General features: G+C 36.0%; 1 protein-coding gene across 1 annotated transcript in view; it reads left to right on the top strand.

The window, feature by feature from the left end:
* Positions 1-2,917: 2,917 nt before the first annotated feature.
* Positions 2,918-15,572, top strand: part of SPG11 (spastic paraplegia 11 (autosomal recessive)) — a 30,351-nt gene continuing 17,696 nt past the window's right edge. The window contains exons 1-16 of the mRNA XM_009572725.1: positions 2,918-3,227; positions 3,478-3,623; positions 4,678-4,810; positions 5,184-5,339; positions 6,635-6,813; positions 6,985-7,161; positions 7,641-7,712; positions 8,145-8,272; positions 8,953-9,131; positions 9,602-9,809; positions 10,340-10,543; positions 11,490-11,596; positions 12,394-12,539; positions 13,400-13,561; positions 14,309-14,375; positions 14,827-14,992. Of these exons, the coding sequence (XP_009571020.1) occupies positions 2,918-3,227; positions 3,478-3,623; positions 4,678-4,810; positions 5,184-5,339; positions 6,635-6,813; positions 6,985-7,161; positions 7,641-7,712; positions 8,145-8,272; positions 8,953-9,131; positions 9,602-9,809; positions 10,340-10,543; positions 11,490-11,596; positions 12,394-12,539; positions 13,400-13,561; positions 14,309-14,375; positions 14,827-14,992 (2,540 nt within the window). The remainder of the gene's footprint in view (positions 3,228-3,477; positions 3,624-4,677; positions 4,811-5,183; positions 5,340-6,634; positions 6,814-6,984; positions 7,162-7,640; positions 7,713-8,144; positions 8,273-8,952; positions 9,132-9,601; positions 9,810-10,339; positions 10,544-11,489; positions 11,597-12,393; positions 12,540-13,399; positions 13,562-14,308; positions 14,376-14,826; positions 14,993-15,572) is intronic.

The raw sequence follows: 15,572 nt of genomic DNA, 5'->3' as shown, positions 1-15,572 counted from the left end.
CAGAGGCAATGAATTTGAACTGTAATTTTCTTGAGGTATCTTTACAAATCAAAAGTATTGCTATAATCCTAAAATATCTTTAAACTTACAGGTCTGTCTTCAATTTTCTCTTTGAGGATACTGTCTTTTGGAAACAACAAATGCATACTTCTGCTCAATAAGTTCATTGTTGTGCATCTTACCTTTCCTGGAAAAGACTCACCCTTAGAGACATGTGACTGCTTTACCCTTGATTTGCCTCCGCAAGTTTTGGAAAGAATAACAGATACAAACTTCTGCAGGGGGATCCTGTTTCTGTTAGATAGTTCTGGCTGGATTTGTATCCTTTGCAATAGAGACTAGCTCTAGGTATAAATGATCTGGAAGAACAAAGTCGTTTCCCTTTTCTGTCAGGGTTAAGCAGAAATTTCTTGAAAGAAATTCAAGTGTCTGTTTTGAAGTCGCTTTCAGTAAAGGGGTTGTGTAGCAAAGTGCTAGTTAATGTAAAAAATGCCATAGTCATGTATCGAATGTAGTTTGTCAACATGCCACTGGAAACCTATTTCACACTGGAGTAATGATTTTCAGCGTTTTTGATATATGGATTTGTGTATAAGAGGCTTAAGTCTACTGTCACTAGCCTTTCTTTTCTAATTAGATCCTTTAGAAATTATCTATAGATACGCAGGGAGTCACAGCTTGAGAACCAGGTAGCTGTCTTCTGTGTTCTGATGAACAGGAGCTCAGACCTGTCAGGTTGTTTCACAAGGTGCTCAACTTTAACCTATTCTTTGTCAATTTTTTCTGACACATATGTAAAAAAATGCAATAAAGTCAGGTTACTTTTTCTTCCTAATTATGTAACTGTCAATTATATTTGTCCCAGTTCACTTCTAAGTATAAATTAACACTTTTGAGATGGCACAAGTTGCATGTTTGTACAGCACCTAGCACAATTCACTTCTGATCCTAGCTGAGCTTAGAATGCTCTTGTAAGACAAGCAATTCTAAATGTTTTGTTGTGCAGGGATTGGCTTGGACCACAAAGTTAACAGAAATTCACCATCTTCCCCTTCTATGTAATTTCTTGTTTGTTGGGCAATCTGAGGCATGGTGTTTTCTTTGACGCTGTTTAAAGATGTCTTTGACTCTTTTGATGGTGCAAATCTAGCAAATGTCAACATAGCACTCTGCCAGGGAGATGCGCTGGATGGGGACAGGAGTCCAGCCATCACATCGCCACTCACAGCCGTGAAAGTGTCGCATGATCTCAGTGTTGCTGTGATCATCAGTTCTTCCAACTACGCCATCTCTGTGGATCTAAACATGTACTTCAGGTACGTTTGCAGCAGAGTTCCTACATGAAAGTTTTGAGTACAACTAACATTAAAAAGTGCCTAATCATGGTCCTGTAATAGGTGAGATGCTGTCAGCTTTTTATTTTGAGTTCTGGCTCTGTGGTAGAGTGGAAATTTCATATTTGTTTAAAGATTGCCCATTATTATTTGCTCCAATTTATGCTCTGTCACCTTAAATAGAAAAACTTTGTATTGGACTTTATGTTTTTTCTAGGAAGATTAAGATTCATTCAATTAGTGCCAGTGGTGGTTGGTAGCACCTTTTAGAAATACTGGAGGGTATGGGATTGTTAAACTATTCTGATACAACTTTACTGATTTTGCTTGATAAATTAGGACTAGGTTGTAATTTAGAGGTGTTGTCCACCTCAAAGGAAACAGCATCGGGTTTTGATGGCTTGCCTGGATACATTTTTGTGAATACTATTAATCTGAGAGAAAACTGCTTCGCTGTTAGCTGCTGGAGGAGTTAAACATGAAGGAAAAAAAGATCTTAAATCATCTGAGGGAGATGAAATTTAATATTTATTTCTTTACAGACAGTTCCCTGAGCATTTGCTCTGTAAGAGAGATCCTGAAAATCTTCCAGTGAAGCCTCCTGAAGGACTTGATGAGGATGACCTTGCTAGTTCTGACTATAGCATGGAGCTTTTGTCATTGCCTTTCCGCACAGACAGGTACATAATGAAAACACTTTCTAAAACAGGCTGGGTTTTGCCTCCTTTAGATCATTGATTAATAAACTGCTGATTTTTTTTTCAATTGTAGTTGTGGCCAGTAAAATCAGCTCACTCTGCTTTAAATTTTTTGAACGTTAGGATGATGTTAGGAAATGGGCCGAGACAACTTTACATATGTCATCGAACAGCTTCCAAATAGTAATTACTGTTTAGGGTGTACTTTTAGTTTGAACCAGTATTGACAGATTTTTGTATTCCAAGTACTTTACAGTTTGTTGCGTGTTTAGCACAGGATGAGTGCATGCAGACTTTAAAATATTTTGTGTTCATGTAAAACGCTTTAACTGTGTTGTGACCCTTAGTATTAGAGGTGTTAATACTAATAAAATATGTTAATTATAACTTGATGTAAATGTAATAAATACTCAATTCTGAAATTAATTTCATTCTCCTTTTTTTTTTTAATTGATGGGGGCATTTTCTGTGAGGAAAAGAAAATTTTCTACTAAAAATACTCAGCTTCATGTTAGTTGTCAGCTAATGCAGCTGTGATCATTCAACTTGGCTGCAAACTGTATTTAAATATAAATAAACAGGACATGTTAAGGTTAAAATGCAAGATGCTGCATGGAATCTATAAGCTTAAAATGCATATTATTTAACTGAGAAAACTTTAAAAATTTATTTATCTGCATTGTTCTTGGAGTAATACCTGGTATTATAGGTAACTTCTTTCTTCACCCCAGGTCCTGGAAGGCACACTTGTCCTCGCTATATGATATAGTAAGGAGAAGAAGACCAGGTTCTCCAGATTTGGTGAATGACTTGAATTTACCTTGGTATCAGTTTTTTACCCATCTCGAAGATCATGATCCTGAAATCTATGAAAATTCTGAGAAGATGGTGGCTTTTGTTCCACGGGCTATTACATGGGCCCCTTCCAAACCATTACAAAGCGATGGTACAAACCTCAGCAATGCAAGACAGCAATGGAAACAAATCCCTGCAGAAGCACCACAAGAAGTGGTGAAACTGGAGTGTAAATTGGTAACTGGAGCTAAAGCCCTGTTTGTAGTATTAACAAATGACAGAGGATTGACTCTTGCTTTGTGGGATTTTGAGTCGCAAGATGTGACGTATTACCACTTTGGCAAAAATAGTGTTTATGTGGATTGCAGTGAAGAGGTGCCATTATGTATACTTCTGACAGGTGAGGGGGTTTTTTATATAATTGTTCTGATGTAGCCTTCTGATAAAAGCTTTTTTTTTTTTTTGGTAGTGTTCTTTCCTGTCTGCCTAGCTGCTGTTGGCTAATTTCTAATGCATTCTTGCTGAGGTGAAATCCAAATGGAGCCACTGCAGCTTTGCGTCATTATTTTGGAAGAGAGGCAGTAGAAATGTTGCTGTGTGGCTTATACTTGCTTATATGTTTTTAATTATGGTTTGATTCTTTTATTTAGAGCATGGTCTCTCCTTAGTTCTATTTGGTTTAACTCAAGAAGAGTTTTTGAATAGATTGATGATCTATGGCAGCGCTGGAGTTGTAGATTCTGTTTGTCATCTCAATGGATGGGAACGATGTTCAATTCCGATACATGCACTAGAGGTAAAGAAATCTGTTTCATGTCTTACGGATGACAAAAGTACTACTTTGAAATAATGAATGCAGTTTAGCAATGTCAGTGGTGTTTTTATACACAATTAAAACTATGCCTCAGTAACCTAGGGGCAAAAAGTAGTGATTTAGTTATTAAATAAGCAAAAAAACCCAGAGTAACCCAAAAGAAGAAATACAGCAACAAAGTTAACACACATTAAAACAAAAATTTAAACTAAGCAGTGCTCAAAAATCCCTCTTAGTTGGACCCAAAAGCATTTTTGCCAATTTCTGCAGCAGGTTTTGTCCTCTTGCAGAACGTCAAATGTTAAAATAAATCCTTGGAACTAGATTTTTGTTTTTATCATACCGCCCTTGTAAAGCCAAGAGGAGAACTTAAAGCTACCAAAGGTTGCTTGGTATCCCTTAACAATAGGTGATAAAATATTTTTAATGTATCAGACCACAAAGCAAATCTTGTGTCTCTGCAGTTTTCCAGTGCTCTAGTTCTACTTTTAGATGACAGAGATCCTTGTTTAAAAAACACATTGTTCCAGAAGTCTGGGACTCCATAACAGTCTGTCCACACCATCATTCAGTACACTGTCGGTCTATGTTTTCAATTGTGTTTGGAGGGAGGGAGCTTAGATGAAGATATTTGGTAGGGTTCTTTTGGTTTTATTTGAGGGGTATGATGGAAAGTGAATTGGTGGGGGGGAGGGTCACAGCAATTTTCAATTGCTGTAAGCTTATTCAAAGCCCTGATTCTCACAGTACTTATTTTATATCCCAAATCAAACTCTATAATAAATTGCTGAATTAACGTTTTGTCTCTGAAGATACGGGGCAGGGTTTCTGCAAAGCCTATTAAAGGAGCATGGCAGGTACTGAACAGGTCACTGTGTTATTTCAGGCTACAGGCGTTGCACACATAATTTAAATTTCTTCTTTTTTTTCTGCATGTATACTTTGTCACTGAGTATGAATTAAAAATACTAGCAGTAAGCGTACAGTATATATTTTTAGAATACACGCATAATTATTCTACTGCATGTTTGTCTAGGCAGGTTTGGAAAATCGTCAACTAGACACAGTAGACTTATTTTTAAAAAGCAAAGAAAGTCTTTTCAATCTGTCTGCACCCTGCTCTGGACCTGAACAGTCTGCTGTTAGTGCATCCCAGTCTTACCTGAAAAGTAAGTGAAATACTTTCAGCTACACGGAGGTTTAAATTTAATTGTCTTTCTGTTTATGGCTATGTGTTTATAAAAACAGATTGAATTGCCTGTGCTTTTGTGTGTTTGGATGATGCTGTATTGCAGCTTCTCTGCTTCTGGAAAATATGAGAGAAATGGTGCATAATGTGTGGGGGTTTTTGTTGTGTTCTGATGTTGGCATAGGTATTATAATCATTTTGATGTGAAGGCGAAGCATGTTACATATATTGTTTGACACATTTTAGAAGATTTCTGTGGCATACCTTTATGACTTTTAACTTAAATTTTGAATTTATGTGATCAGTCATATGGTAGAATGCAGATGTTTTAACTTTTTATGTAAATGTTGCAGATTTGGAAGAGCTGAGGCCAGCTTTAAACTTGCTTTGCTCAGCGATCAAAGAAAATGATATGGAACCTCACAGTAAACACTTTTCTGAGCAGCTGCTAAACCTCACGTTGACTTTCCTTAACAAGCAACTTGAAGAAATTTTTGTGCACACAGAGGGTAAGATTATTCATTTTGAGTCATATGTAGTAATGTAATGTGTCATTGCTTAGGTAAGTAAGAACAACTAATTTTTTTAATTCAGAGCCTAAATTTGCCTAGAGTTAACAAAAAACGTGCTAGAGTTAAGTGAATGAAAGACGTTATTTAAGGGGAAACATAAGAAATTAATCTGAATACAGTATCTGTGTTAGCCCAAACAGCTACGATCAGGCTCTCAGATAGACAGGATACTGTCAACAGAATCATTTTGGGATGCGTAAGAACAGCAGAATGGGACTTTCAGGTGTTGCTGGATGCTTGACAGTAGTGCAGTTAAACGGCTTGAGTTTAGCCCTCAGCTGCTCGTTCTTTTTTCAATGCCACCACTTGAAATATTCTGGCACAAATATTTATGTGCCTGTGGAATGAAATAGACTAGTTTAAGAAACTGATACAGCTGAAAAAATAGCCTAGCAGGTTATTTTTTATCTGGAGCACTTCCCAGTCTGATTTACTGTGTGGCAACACAGTCGCGCATCCCAGTATAACCTGAGGGTGGCACAGAAGCAAGAAACAGTGTCTGATGGGGGATGACTGGATGTGGCAGTGCATGACTGCTTACGCTGGCACAGTTGCTGAAATGTTGCTCTTTGAACTACAGCCTAAAAGGTACAAGAACAGGGTAACAGCTGGTATACTAGTGAAGTATTAAAATGACAGAATTCCAGAGGACAATTTTGTTTTGCTAGAGAAAACTATGGAGAGAGGGGTGACTTGTCCCAACATACAGTGTGCTGTCCTGCTGCTTGGGTCTGAATTGCTGTCTCAGTGATGCTTTTTAGTCTGTGGACCAACAGGCTATACATGTTATAGCAGAACTGAATTCTTATGATAGTAAAAGGTGCAGACCATTAACTGTACATGATTTTTAGTAGTCTTTGTTTCTTACTACATGAAAGTTATGTTTAAAAGTCCCTGCATTTTAAATGGGACTTATCTGACTAATAATTGGTTGGATTAATAACAACTTTCAGTTCTCATTTACTTGTACCTGGAGGGGAAAACACATCAATGAGGACAAGGGGACCTCTCTGGAGCACTGGCAGGATTGTGACTGTATCCTGACAGTAGGCTGATAGTGGTGGACGGCATCAGTACCTGTACAGGTCAAATTGCAATAACAGAGCTGATGTGCTCTTTTCTCTGAGGTGTGTTCCGTTTATTAGTCAGGAGAATACATTCAACATTGCTAAGCGTTAAAAATGCTGTATTGTTCATTTCTGTTTTACTGATATCTTGGATGCTCTTGACAGAACCTGATGAATTCCTGCAGAAAGGTGCGGATATTTTAGCTGATTACATTATTAAACTTAGAAAATTCCTGAGAAAATATCCTCAACCACAAATAAATACAGTACACACAGGAAGTGATCTTGCTGAAGACCTACCTGCATTAGAAGAAAGCCACATGTGGGAAAAACTGACACCAGAGGTAAAAATGAGTAATCCATTTTTTATTATTCTTATTAAATATATTTAAGGAAATTATTAATATGGAAATGTCTTTAAACTGTTGGGGAAAAAAGTCAATATAGGGATTACAAAGATAGTAACACTGAAGATTCATGAGATCAGTTTGTTCCATTTTCTTTCCCCGTTTTAGGAAGTCATTGCAGAGGCCATCTTAAGCAACAAAATGCCAGAGGCCCAGACCTTCTTCCGAATGCACCAGCATCCTGCTCAAAGTCTTCAAGAATTTATTCAGACAGGTTTGAATCTGGTCTATGACCGTCTTCTGAAGGACAATACCAGAGAGGCCTCAGAGCTTTTAAGAAATATGGTGAGAGGTGGTCAATAAGCATGCTGATAGTTCTTAACACTTCTTTATGACTAACGAAATAAATGAATGCTAAGAGTATGGGGAGCATTTAGATGTCTTATGGATGTATTGATTCTACCACATACATGTATTACAATGAAAATTAACTTTTTTAAAGAACAGCCTTGATCACTAATGCCTTCAGAATGCTGAGGGAGCCTATTTATGAATGTGTATTGACTGATGTCACGATCAGCAAAGTGTAAAGCTGATTCTGGCAAGTCAGGTATTAAAGGGTACACATTTTATATCCAGACATGCTGGAGACATGACACAGATCACTGGGTTATTATGACATCTTTAGTAACTGGTGAAGCAAATATCACAAGCATGCTTGTGAAAGGTTGCGTGCTTTGGAAAGAAAGCAGGTGCATTTATTCTGTCAATGTACAGCTGCAGTTGTACAGTTTGCATACAATGAGTATCTTCTTTTTTGCTAGGGCTTTGATGTGAAGGAGGAATTGCATAAGATATGTTTCTACACAGTTGATAAACATGTACGAGATTTGTTGGTAAGTGTAGAAAAGGCTTTTTTTGTTTAGCTGATGTTCTCAGGTCTGAAGTTTGATGTGTATTTATGCTGAGAGAAAACATTGTATTGAACAAACTTTCCGAATGGGAACAAACAGGTTTTGTCCCTGCATCCTTGCAATGTAGTTGCTGAAACATGTCATTGACATGCCTATGTTCTTTTGTATTTGCAGTTAAAGTAAAAATCGCTTTAAATGTCATTTCTTTGTTCTGGCTCTGATATAGTTCTCATCTGCTTGCACACAGTATGAAGTCCCGGCCCTCTTGTGATTTAAGTGTATTGACCTCAATGCTTCCAGCATTTTTTCTTACAGTTGATTAACTCTTTACACTTGCAGGATTGTTTACAACTTTAATATATTATAAGTACATAAAAATTGTAATTGGAGGTAATACTTTAATTTGAATTAAAGGTGAAAGTTTTACGAGAAGAAAATTACTTTTCTGAAAAAGAGAAGAAAATGATAGACTTTGTGCATCAGGTTGAAAGCTTTTACTCGGAATCCTTCCAAGAAAATAAAGAGATTCAATCTCTTTCCAGGTAATGTGGGTTATCAGTTTTAATTATTAATTAATAACGTTAATAGGATTTAAAATACACTGGCTTCTACATTCCGTATGATTTACTGCACTAACAAATACAGTCTTCTGTAATTTTATTAGTTTCACACTGGTCTTAATTTGTAGAAATAAGGGTCAGTGTGGGAACTGATTACTTTTCTCATTAATGTAACAATTGCTGTCATGTTCTTTCCAGACTAAGTCATGACATACTATAGTCAGTGAAACAGAGTTGTTCTGTTCATGTAATCATCACTATAAATGAAGTATTTTTAATAACAAATGGTATTATTAGAATTATTAATCAAATGAAACGTGTTCAGATGGAATGTTTGCTCTATTTTTGATATATGATATCCATAATATAGCAAACTAAAGTAATCTAGAAAAATCATTTTACAGTTAAATAATTGTAAAAATGTTACGATACTTATCATTTGCTATGTCAGTTTTAGAAAAATGAGGTAATTCTTTGCTCATTGCTCTCATATGCACTCTCAAACTTTTTTAGCTGAAGTAAGTCCCTCTATCACTTCCAGAACTCTCTTCAAAATGGACTAGCAAAATTTCTTGACCCTTTCGTCATCTTCTATTTGTTAGATTGTGGACTGGTTTTTAAGAGAGTATTAGAAAACGTCCTAATGCAATACTCCATTGCAGTTTCAAGAACTGGAGAAAGGAACAAGACCTTTCCAGACATACAGCTGTTCTAAACTCGTTGTTGAATTGTGATAGACATCGGATTCACAGTAGGAGAGTCAGAGTGATGTTTAACTGGGCTCAGTGGTGGGATGATCTTATTCAGGAGATGATTATTCTCCCCAGAAAACCACACCAAGGCAAGTATTCTGGTAGTAAAGACTTGAAATTGTACATTAAAAATCTTTGACGTAGTATATTGCAATTGTGTAGGAGTGGCATTGATATAATTAAAGTTGTGTGCTACCACAGTAGGTCACTTATTTTTTGTCAGTGAAAATGGGTAAACAATGTGTTTTCATCCTGTTGCATTCTGGCAGGGATCTATGATTTTCCTGTGATTTGGAACTAGCTGAAAGGGACTTGTCTAATGCATGGCCACTTGTTGTAAATGTCATACTCTGCTACATTCTGTAAAGCTCATTACACTGTAGCATTACATTTGGCTTTTCCAACATAAAGCTCTAACAAGCTGTAACAGTATCCTTAATCTCAGCATCATATTTGCAACTGTTCATTAAAAATACGTACATGTATAAAAAAATGTCGGTATTTCCCGAAGTAGTGTTTGTTTGTGCTGGTTTCATCAGTTTGCCTTTTTGAAACACAGAACTCAAGAGGTGTAATCCTGAGGTTCTTTGGATGCACTTGACAGCCCAGCATGATTGGCTTAATATTTGTTCATGGATTGAAGAATCTGAGCCCAGCCAGACTTTGTGTGGACAAGCTAACTGGCCCCTTCTTACTCCAGACATTATTGACCGGAACATGTTATGTAGTAGCTATATGAGAAATGATATATTAAACAAGCTGGCTAGGTATGTGCCCTTAATGCATTATACTAACTTTCTATTTTATGTGAAGCCAAAATCAGATAGTTATAAAAGTACCTGTTAATAAAATCTTTGATGCATATTAATTTTTATATTGTATTTAGTGCCCTTTTTTGAAACAGCACAAATCCATTAATAAATTTAATTTTAGTCTTGTACTTGCACTTTCCATTACCTGAAAACAGTAAGAAACATGAGAGCAACAGAAATCCTCTATCAGCCCTTCAATCTTTCATAATGATTATATTCCTGATGCCGATTTCAACGCAAGGGAGAAAATTCTGAACACACAGCATTTCACTCCTCACACCTTGTTCTCTGCAGTGAACTGTAGTAACTAAGATATTGTTTGAGCACTGTCAAACATTTTTTGGCATGTTGTGTTTGCCTCAGTAGTGAAGTAATCCCCTAGAAGGAAAGGTCTGCTTTATAATTTTGAACTGAAAACACCCTTCAGAACTTCCTAAAGAGATGACTGTCTGATCAGTGTGTATGCTTTTTCTCCTTTCTGATAGAAATGGAATTTTTGTCTGTTCTGAGTTGGAAGATTTTGAACTTCTGCTCCAAAGACTGTCTTACCTTGGGGGAGTACTGCAAAATCCTCACCCTGTTCCAAAATGCAATGCTGCAAGTGGTTTGGACTTCCATGCTCGTTTTGTCCTTCACTGTTTAGAACATAATTTGCAGTATCTGTTATACACTTACTTAGACTATTACAGGTATGAATGCTTTTCATCCCTCAAAACTCATGCAGATTTAAATAATAAACACAATTTTAATAGTTGGCCATAAGAGTTTTCCTCGGCTCTTGCTGTTTGGTGAGAAAGACTACTTGGGTCACAACAGTGTCATTTAATGAAAAACTGTGGGGCAGTGTGTTAGGTTTCTTACTGTATTTTGAAGCTTTATTCAGGTTGTCTTGTCAAGATTAATTTGTGTGTCAGTCATCAAAGGAAACGATTATAGTTGTAATTAGGATAATGTTATAAGCAAGACAATCTTAAATGAACCAAAACAACTTGTTCTTGAGAAACTCACTCACTTGAGCACAAGTGTGAGTTCATTCTTGATACATTCACAAATAAAGAAATTGCTGGTTTCCATCTAAATTAGGATTAGTTGGGATTTGAAGGAGAAAGGAATATTAGGTATTGGAACTATATGAATACTTTCACTTAATGAATACTTTGCAATTAAAATTTCTTAGCTGTAACACCGATCTAATAGTGTAATTATTAAGAAGGTAAAAGTGGACCAGAGAAAAGTCAACAAATCTTTTTTTTGTTTTTTGAGGGTTTTTTTTTTTGTATAATCAATTTTAGTTTGCATAAAATATTTAGACTATGCAGAGTGGTATTTGTGAATCAAGTCCCTTCTTTGGAAAGCGTTTGGGGTTGTCGGGTCTGGAAACTATTACTTTGATTTACGGAAGCAAGCACAGAAACATAATCTTAAAGAAGGTAACTGTCAGAGATTCCATATCAGCTAAAGCTGTACATCTTGTAGAGAAGGATGATGTGATTTGACTCTTTCATAAGAATGGATGAAATAAGTCACTGTAACACCAAGTCAAATGCTCTTAATTTTTAATGCAGTGTTATATTGGAGCAGGGGATGGTTACAAATACTGTATTTTCACTGTGCTGCTACTCATTTTATTTCCAGTTTAACTCCTTCAAATTGCCCTATTTTGGATTACAAGGAATTGCATGAAGCGCATCCCTGGTTTGAATTCCTCGTGCAGTGTCGAGGGGTTGCCAGTAGTCCACGAGGTAGGAGTCTGGCCTCCCTCAACAGGTGGTCCGACGTTTATGCTGCTGGCTGAGTATTGGGCACAGCTGGGTTTAGTTCTCTGCTCTGCTGCAAACTTTGTTTTTTACCATGGCAAATCATTTACATGTGCATCAGTTCCTTATCTCTAAAGTGTGGATTATAATTCCTACTTAAACTGTACATAATGATTTGGAGGTTGTAGATATATCAGAATTGTTTTGTGTATGATCATCATTGCCTCCAATTTGATTATATTTCTAACAGGTTGAACAGAAGGAGAATTCATAAGAAAATGCATATACTATTAAAACTAAAGCTTCCTCTAGTTCTTGTGGTGCATTTTGACTTCTTTGCCCCTTGGATTATGTGTTTGCTTTTTTTTTTAGATACTGTCATTGAAAATCAGTAGAATTTGTGCCCTTAACTCATTTCACTTTTTTTAAAAACATTTCATCTTTTGTAGAGTCACACGTTAACAAATGATAAAAATAAGTCCAAGTGAAGCTTTTTCAGAAAGTGTGGTCAGTATAGGATAAAGAATTGAACCAATACAATGCTAAACTGTGGGACTCAATCCAAATCAATCTGTGTAGGTAAAACTGTGGTTTGAAACTGGGGAAAGCTTGGTAAAATTTAGAACAGCTTATCTGTATTTATAAGTAAATTGAGAAAAAGTCACTATTAACAAAAAATAGAAAATTCAGCTTTTTTCATAGTTGCAGAACAGTTCTAATGCATGATTTAATAATTTAATATTGGTTTTGCATGAAATTAATTCTCACTTTTTTCTTTTAAGATCCAAAGATGATTTTTCAGGCTAGTCTAGCAAATGCTCAGATCTTGATTCCTAGTAATCAAGCCAGTGTGAGTAGCATGCTGCTGGAAGGACATACACTATTAGCACTTGCTACTACAATGTATGCACCTGGAGGTATTGATCAGGTACTGTGTGCAACAAATTATTGATAGCTTTTGGAGAAGTTCTCATATGGTGTTGAAAACTCAAAGGAGTACGTTAATAAAAATAAATATACTAATGCCATCATGTAATTTCTTCTCATCTAAAGTTCTGGGTTTGGTGTTCTGTGTTTCAGTGTTAGTTGACCAAATGAAGCGAGTAGAGTGGTTCGAGGTTACATGGTTTAGAAATAGCAAGCCACAGTGGCTGTGAGTTGGAGTCTTTAACTCCTTCAGAACAGTTACAGCTGAGAGTGTTTATAGACACTTGTGTTCCTCAAATAGTTTCAGTTTACAAAAATATTTTCAATAAAACTTTTTAAATGGTGTGCATGTATTTGTTAGACAACTATCCCTTTTTGTAGTCATTTGTAGTTTTTAAGTAAATGAAGCAATGGGTAACTGGACTGCGTTTCTGCCAGGTATTATTTAGCTTCCATATTTTTATTTTTAAAGGCTGAAAATCTGGGCACATATCAAAAATTTCAGCTTACTGGTTACATTGTGTTAACCATTTGCATGGTGCTTTAGCGATCAAAAAGCACATTATAAACGATTATACTTTTAGAAGAAAAATGCTCGGTGAATCACATGTTGGAACAGAATATATTAATACAGATAGCTTTTTGATACATAGCGCAGTAACCTAAAACATTAGGTACTGTTGAAGATATGTCTAATATAACTTAAAAGGATTTTCCAGGAAAAAATGATACTTTCTCTGTTGTCACCATATGTCAAATTCCCATGAGGTAGTTTGTTTGGCACGTTCAAAGATTGTTTTATTATTATCTTAATGCAGTGTCTTCTTTCTAATGAAATAATTTTGCTTCCTTGCAATGTAGGTTCTTCAGAATGAAGATATGGAAAAACCTCTAAAGAAAGTTGATCCACAGCTCTTAAAAATGGCATTGACTCCTTACCCCAAACTCAAAGCTGCTCTCTTTCCCCCATGTACTGCTCATGGAATTTTGCCACCTGACATCTCTCTTTACCATCTTGTTCAGGTATACAAAATGCTTCTCGGTAGTGCTTTTTCGCAGAACAAAAGTAAGCCAAGAGAAGCTTGTTTTCAGCTAAAGCCTGGAGGGTGGGGACCATATGTTGGAATCCTTAATTTGGAGCTAAAGTTTATAGCTTTGTTTTGAACAGTTTTTTAAAATGGTATCTAAATATTTTGAGTCTGGCTTCCCCCCACCCCCCAGACATGTAAAGACATCTGCAGTGTTTAACTTCAGCAGTCCTGGAATGTCAGAGAGGTGATATTCTTGCAGTGTTCAGTGGGCAGGTTGTTTAGTCTTACAAAAATTAAAATATTTTTAATTGTCTAAGGAAAATTGAAATTTAGAATGACAGGATAGTGTCTCATGGAACGTCATGACGCATTTCTGGGCAAATGTCTTTTACTTCAAATCTATGGTACGAGATAAACTTGGAAGAAATGCTACAAATCATTCATTATTAGGAAAGCGTTAACTTTGCAAAGATCACAGTTTAGCAAAATAGTTAAGCATGTTCTTTTCCTATTTCCTTAGACCAAAGTCTAAGCCTTTCATTGCACTTGTTTGCATTCTGATCCTATGGAATAGATAAATATGTACCTCTGAGAGAGAACTGCTCAAGATACATCACTGCTTGATAGCAGCACAGGCCATTCCTGACTGTCTGCTACTATAGCTCCCTAAATATTCTATAGTCTGGTCTGATGTGAAAATCTTAAGCTGTCTCAATATTTTTTGTTTTTAATCTTTCAGTCATTAGTGCCCTTTGATCCCACTAAATTATTTGGCTGGCAGTCAACAAATACCCTTGCTGTATCAGGTATGTTACTTTCAAGTTTTGTATGCTTTTCTAGCCTGAGCACCTAGGATCAAATACCTTCCAGTGGAATGATTTGGCACATAAACTTACTCAAAAGGCCATTTCTTCTACAAAAAAAATAGTGTAGTTTACTAAAATTTTGTTTTGAAATCAAATCTTAGATAGGTTACCTTTTTCCATTAAGCTCTTCACAGACAGAATTTTTTCTAAATGTATTGTGATATAGAAAAGCAGTATTTTCTTTTAAAAGCAAGTTGAGGGCCTAAGAAGTGATATAGAGTTCTGATTTTACAGCAAGAATTGGAATTTCAGTGCAGTTTGGGTATGCTGAGATTTGAATTAGAACAAAAGGAGAGGTAGTTGATGGTCATCTCATTTTGTGGCTGAAAGCCATTTTCTATGTTTAATTCAACTGTTTATCAGCTCATAAAAATGATTATATTCTTTCTAGATGCATCAAGTGACTTTCCTCATTTTTCATCCCCTGAGCTGGTGAACAAGTATGCTATAATGGAACGACTGGATTTTTTGTACTACTTGCACCATGGACGTCCATCATTTGCTTTTGGTACCTTTTTGGTCCAGCAGTTAGTAAAGAGCAAATCCCCCAAACAGTTGTAAGTCTTCTCAAAAATGACAGTTGGATAATTCTTTTGAAGTTACAATCTAGCACATGGAGTAACATTAATCCTCCCCGATAGCAAACAAGCGGTGTGCATTGCATCACTTGAAATTTTAGGTGTCCTAGGAGTCTATTCAGTACTGCATCGGGTAGGGTAGAAATAAAATATCACCTAAAAGAAGGTGAGCTTTATTTTGAATTATCTAAATAAAATCTGCACAGTGAAAGCAAGGAATGAAAAATGTTCCAGTCATATCAAACACAGGTAGGCTTTTCTTCTAGGGATCTGAGCCTCTAGATCATTTTGTAGAAAAAAGATGCCCCTTTTCTTTGACATTTCCCAAGGATGACACTTCTTTAGTTAAATTAATAAGACAAATAATGTCTGGAGATTGAAGGAATTAAATTTTCTGGCTGAAGCTTCAAAATCATGTGTTCAAAAAGATACAGTCAAATTACACATCTTGCTTGAATATATTAAATTTACTATTAAGTATATTCAAAATTAGTAGGAGTTCCATCAGAACAAATCACTTTGTTTCTAGAATGTCTTGTTTGTGTATTAGTCACTATTT

Source organism: Fulmarus glacialis, unplaced genomic scaffold (assembly GCF_000690835.1).
Source record: "Fulmarus glacialis isolate BGI_N327 unplaced genomic scaffold, ASM69083v1 scaffold40762, whole genome shotgun sequence".
Classification (NCBI taxonomy): domain Eukaryota; kingdom Metazoa; phylum Chordata; class Aves; order Procellariiformes; family Procellariidae; genus Fulmarus; species Fulmarus glacialis.
Note: the sequence above shows the minus strand (reverse complement) of the source record. Positions and strands in the feature narration are given on the sequence as shown.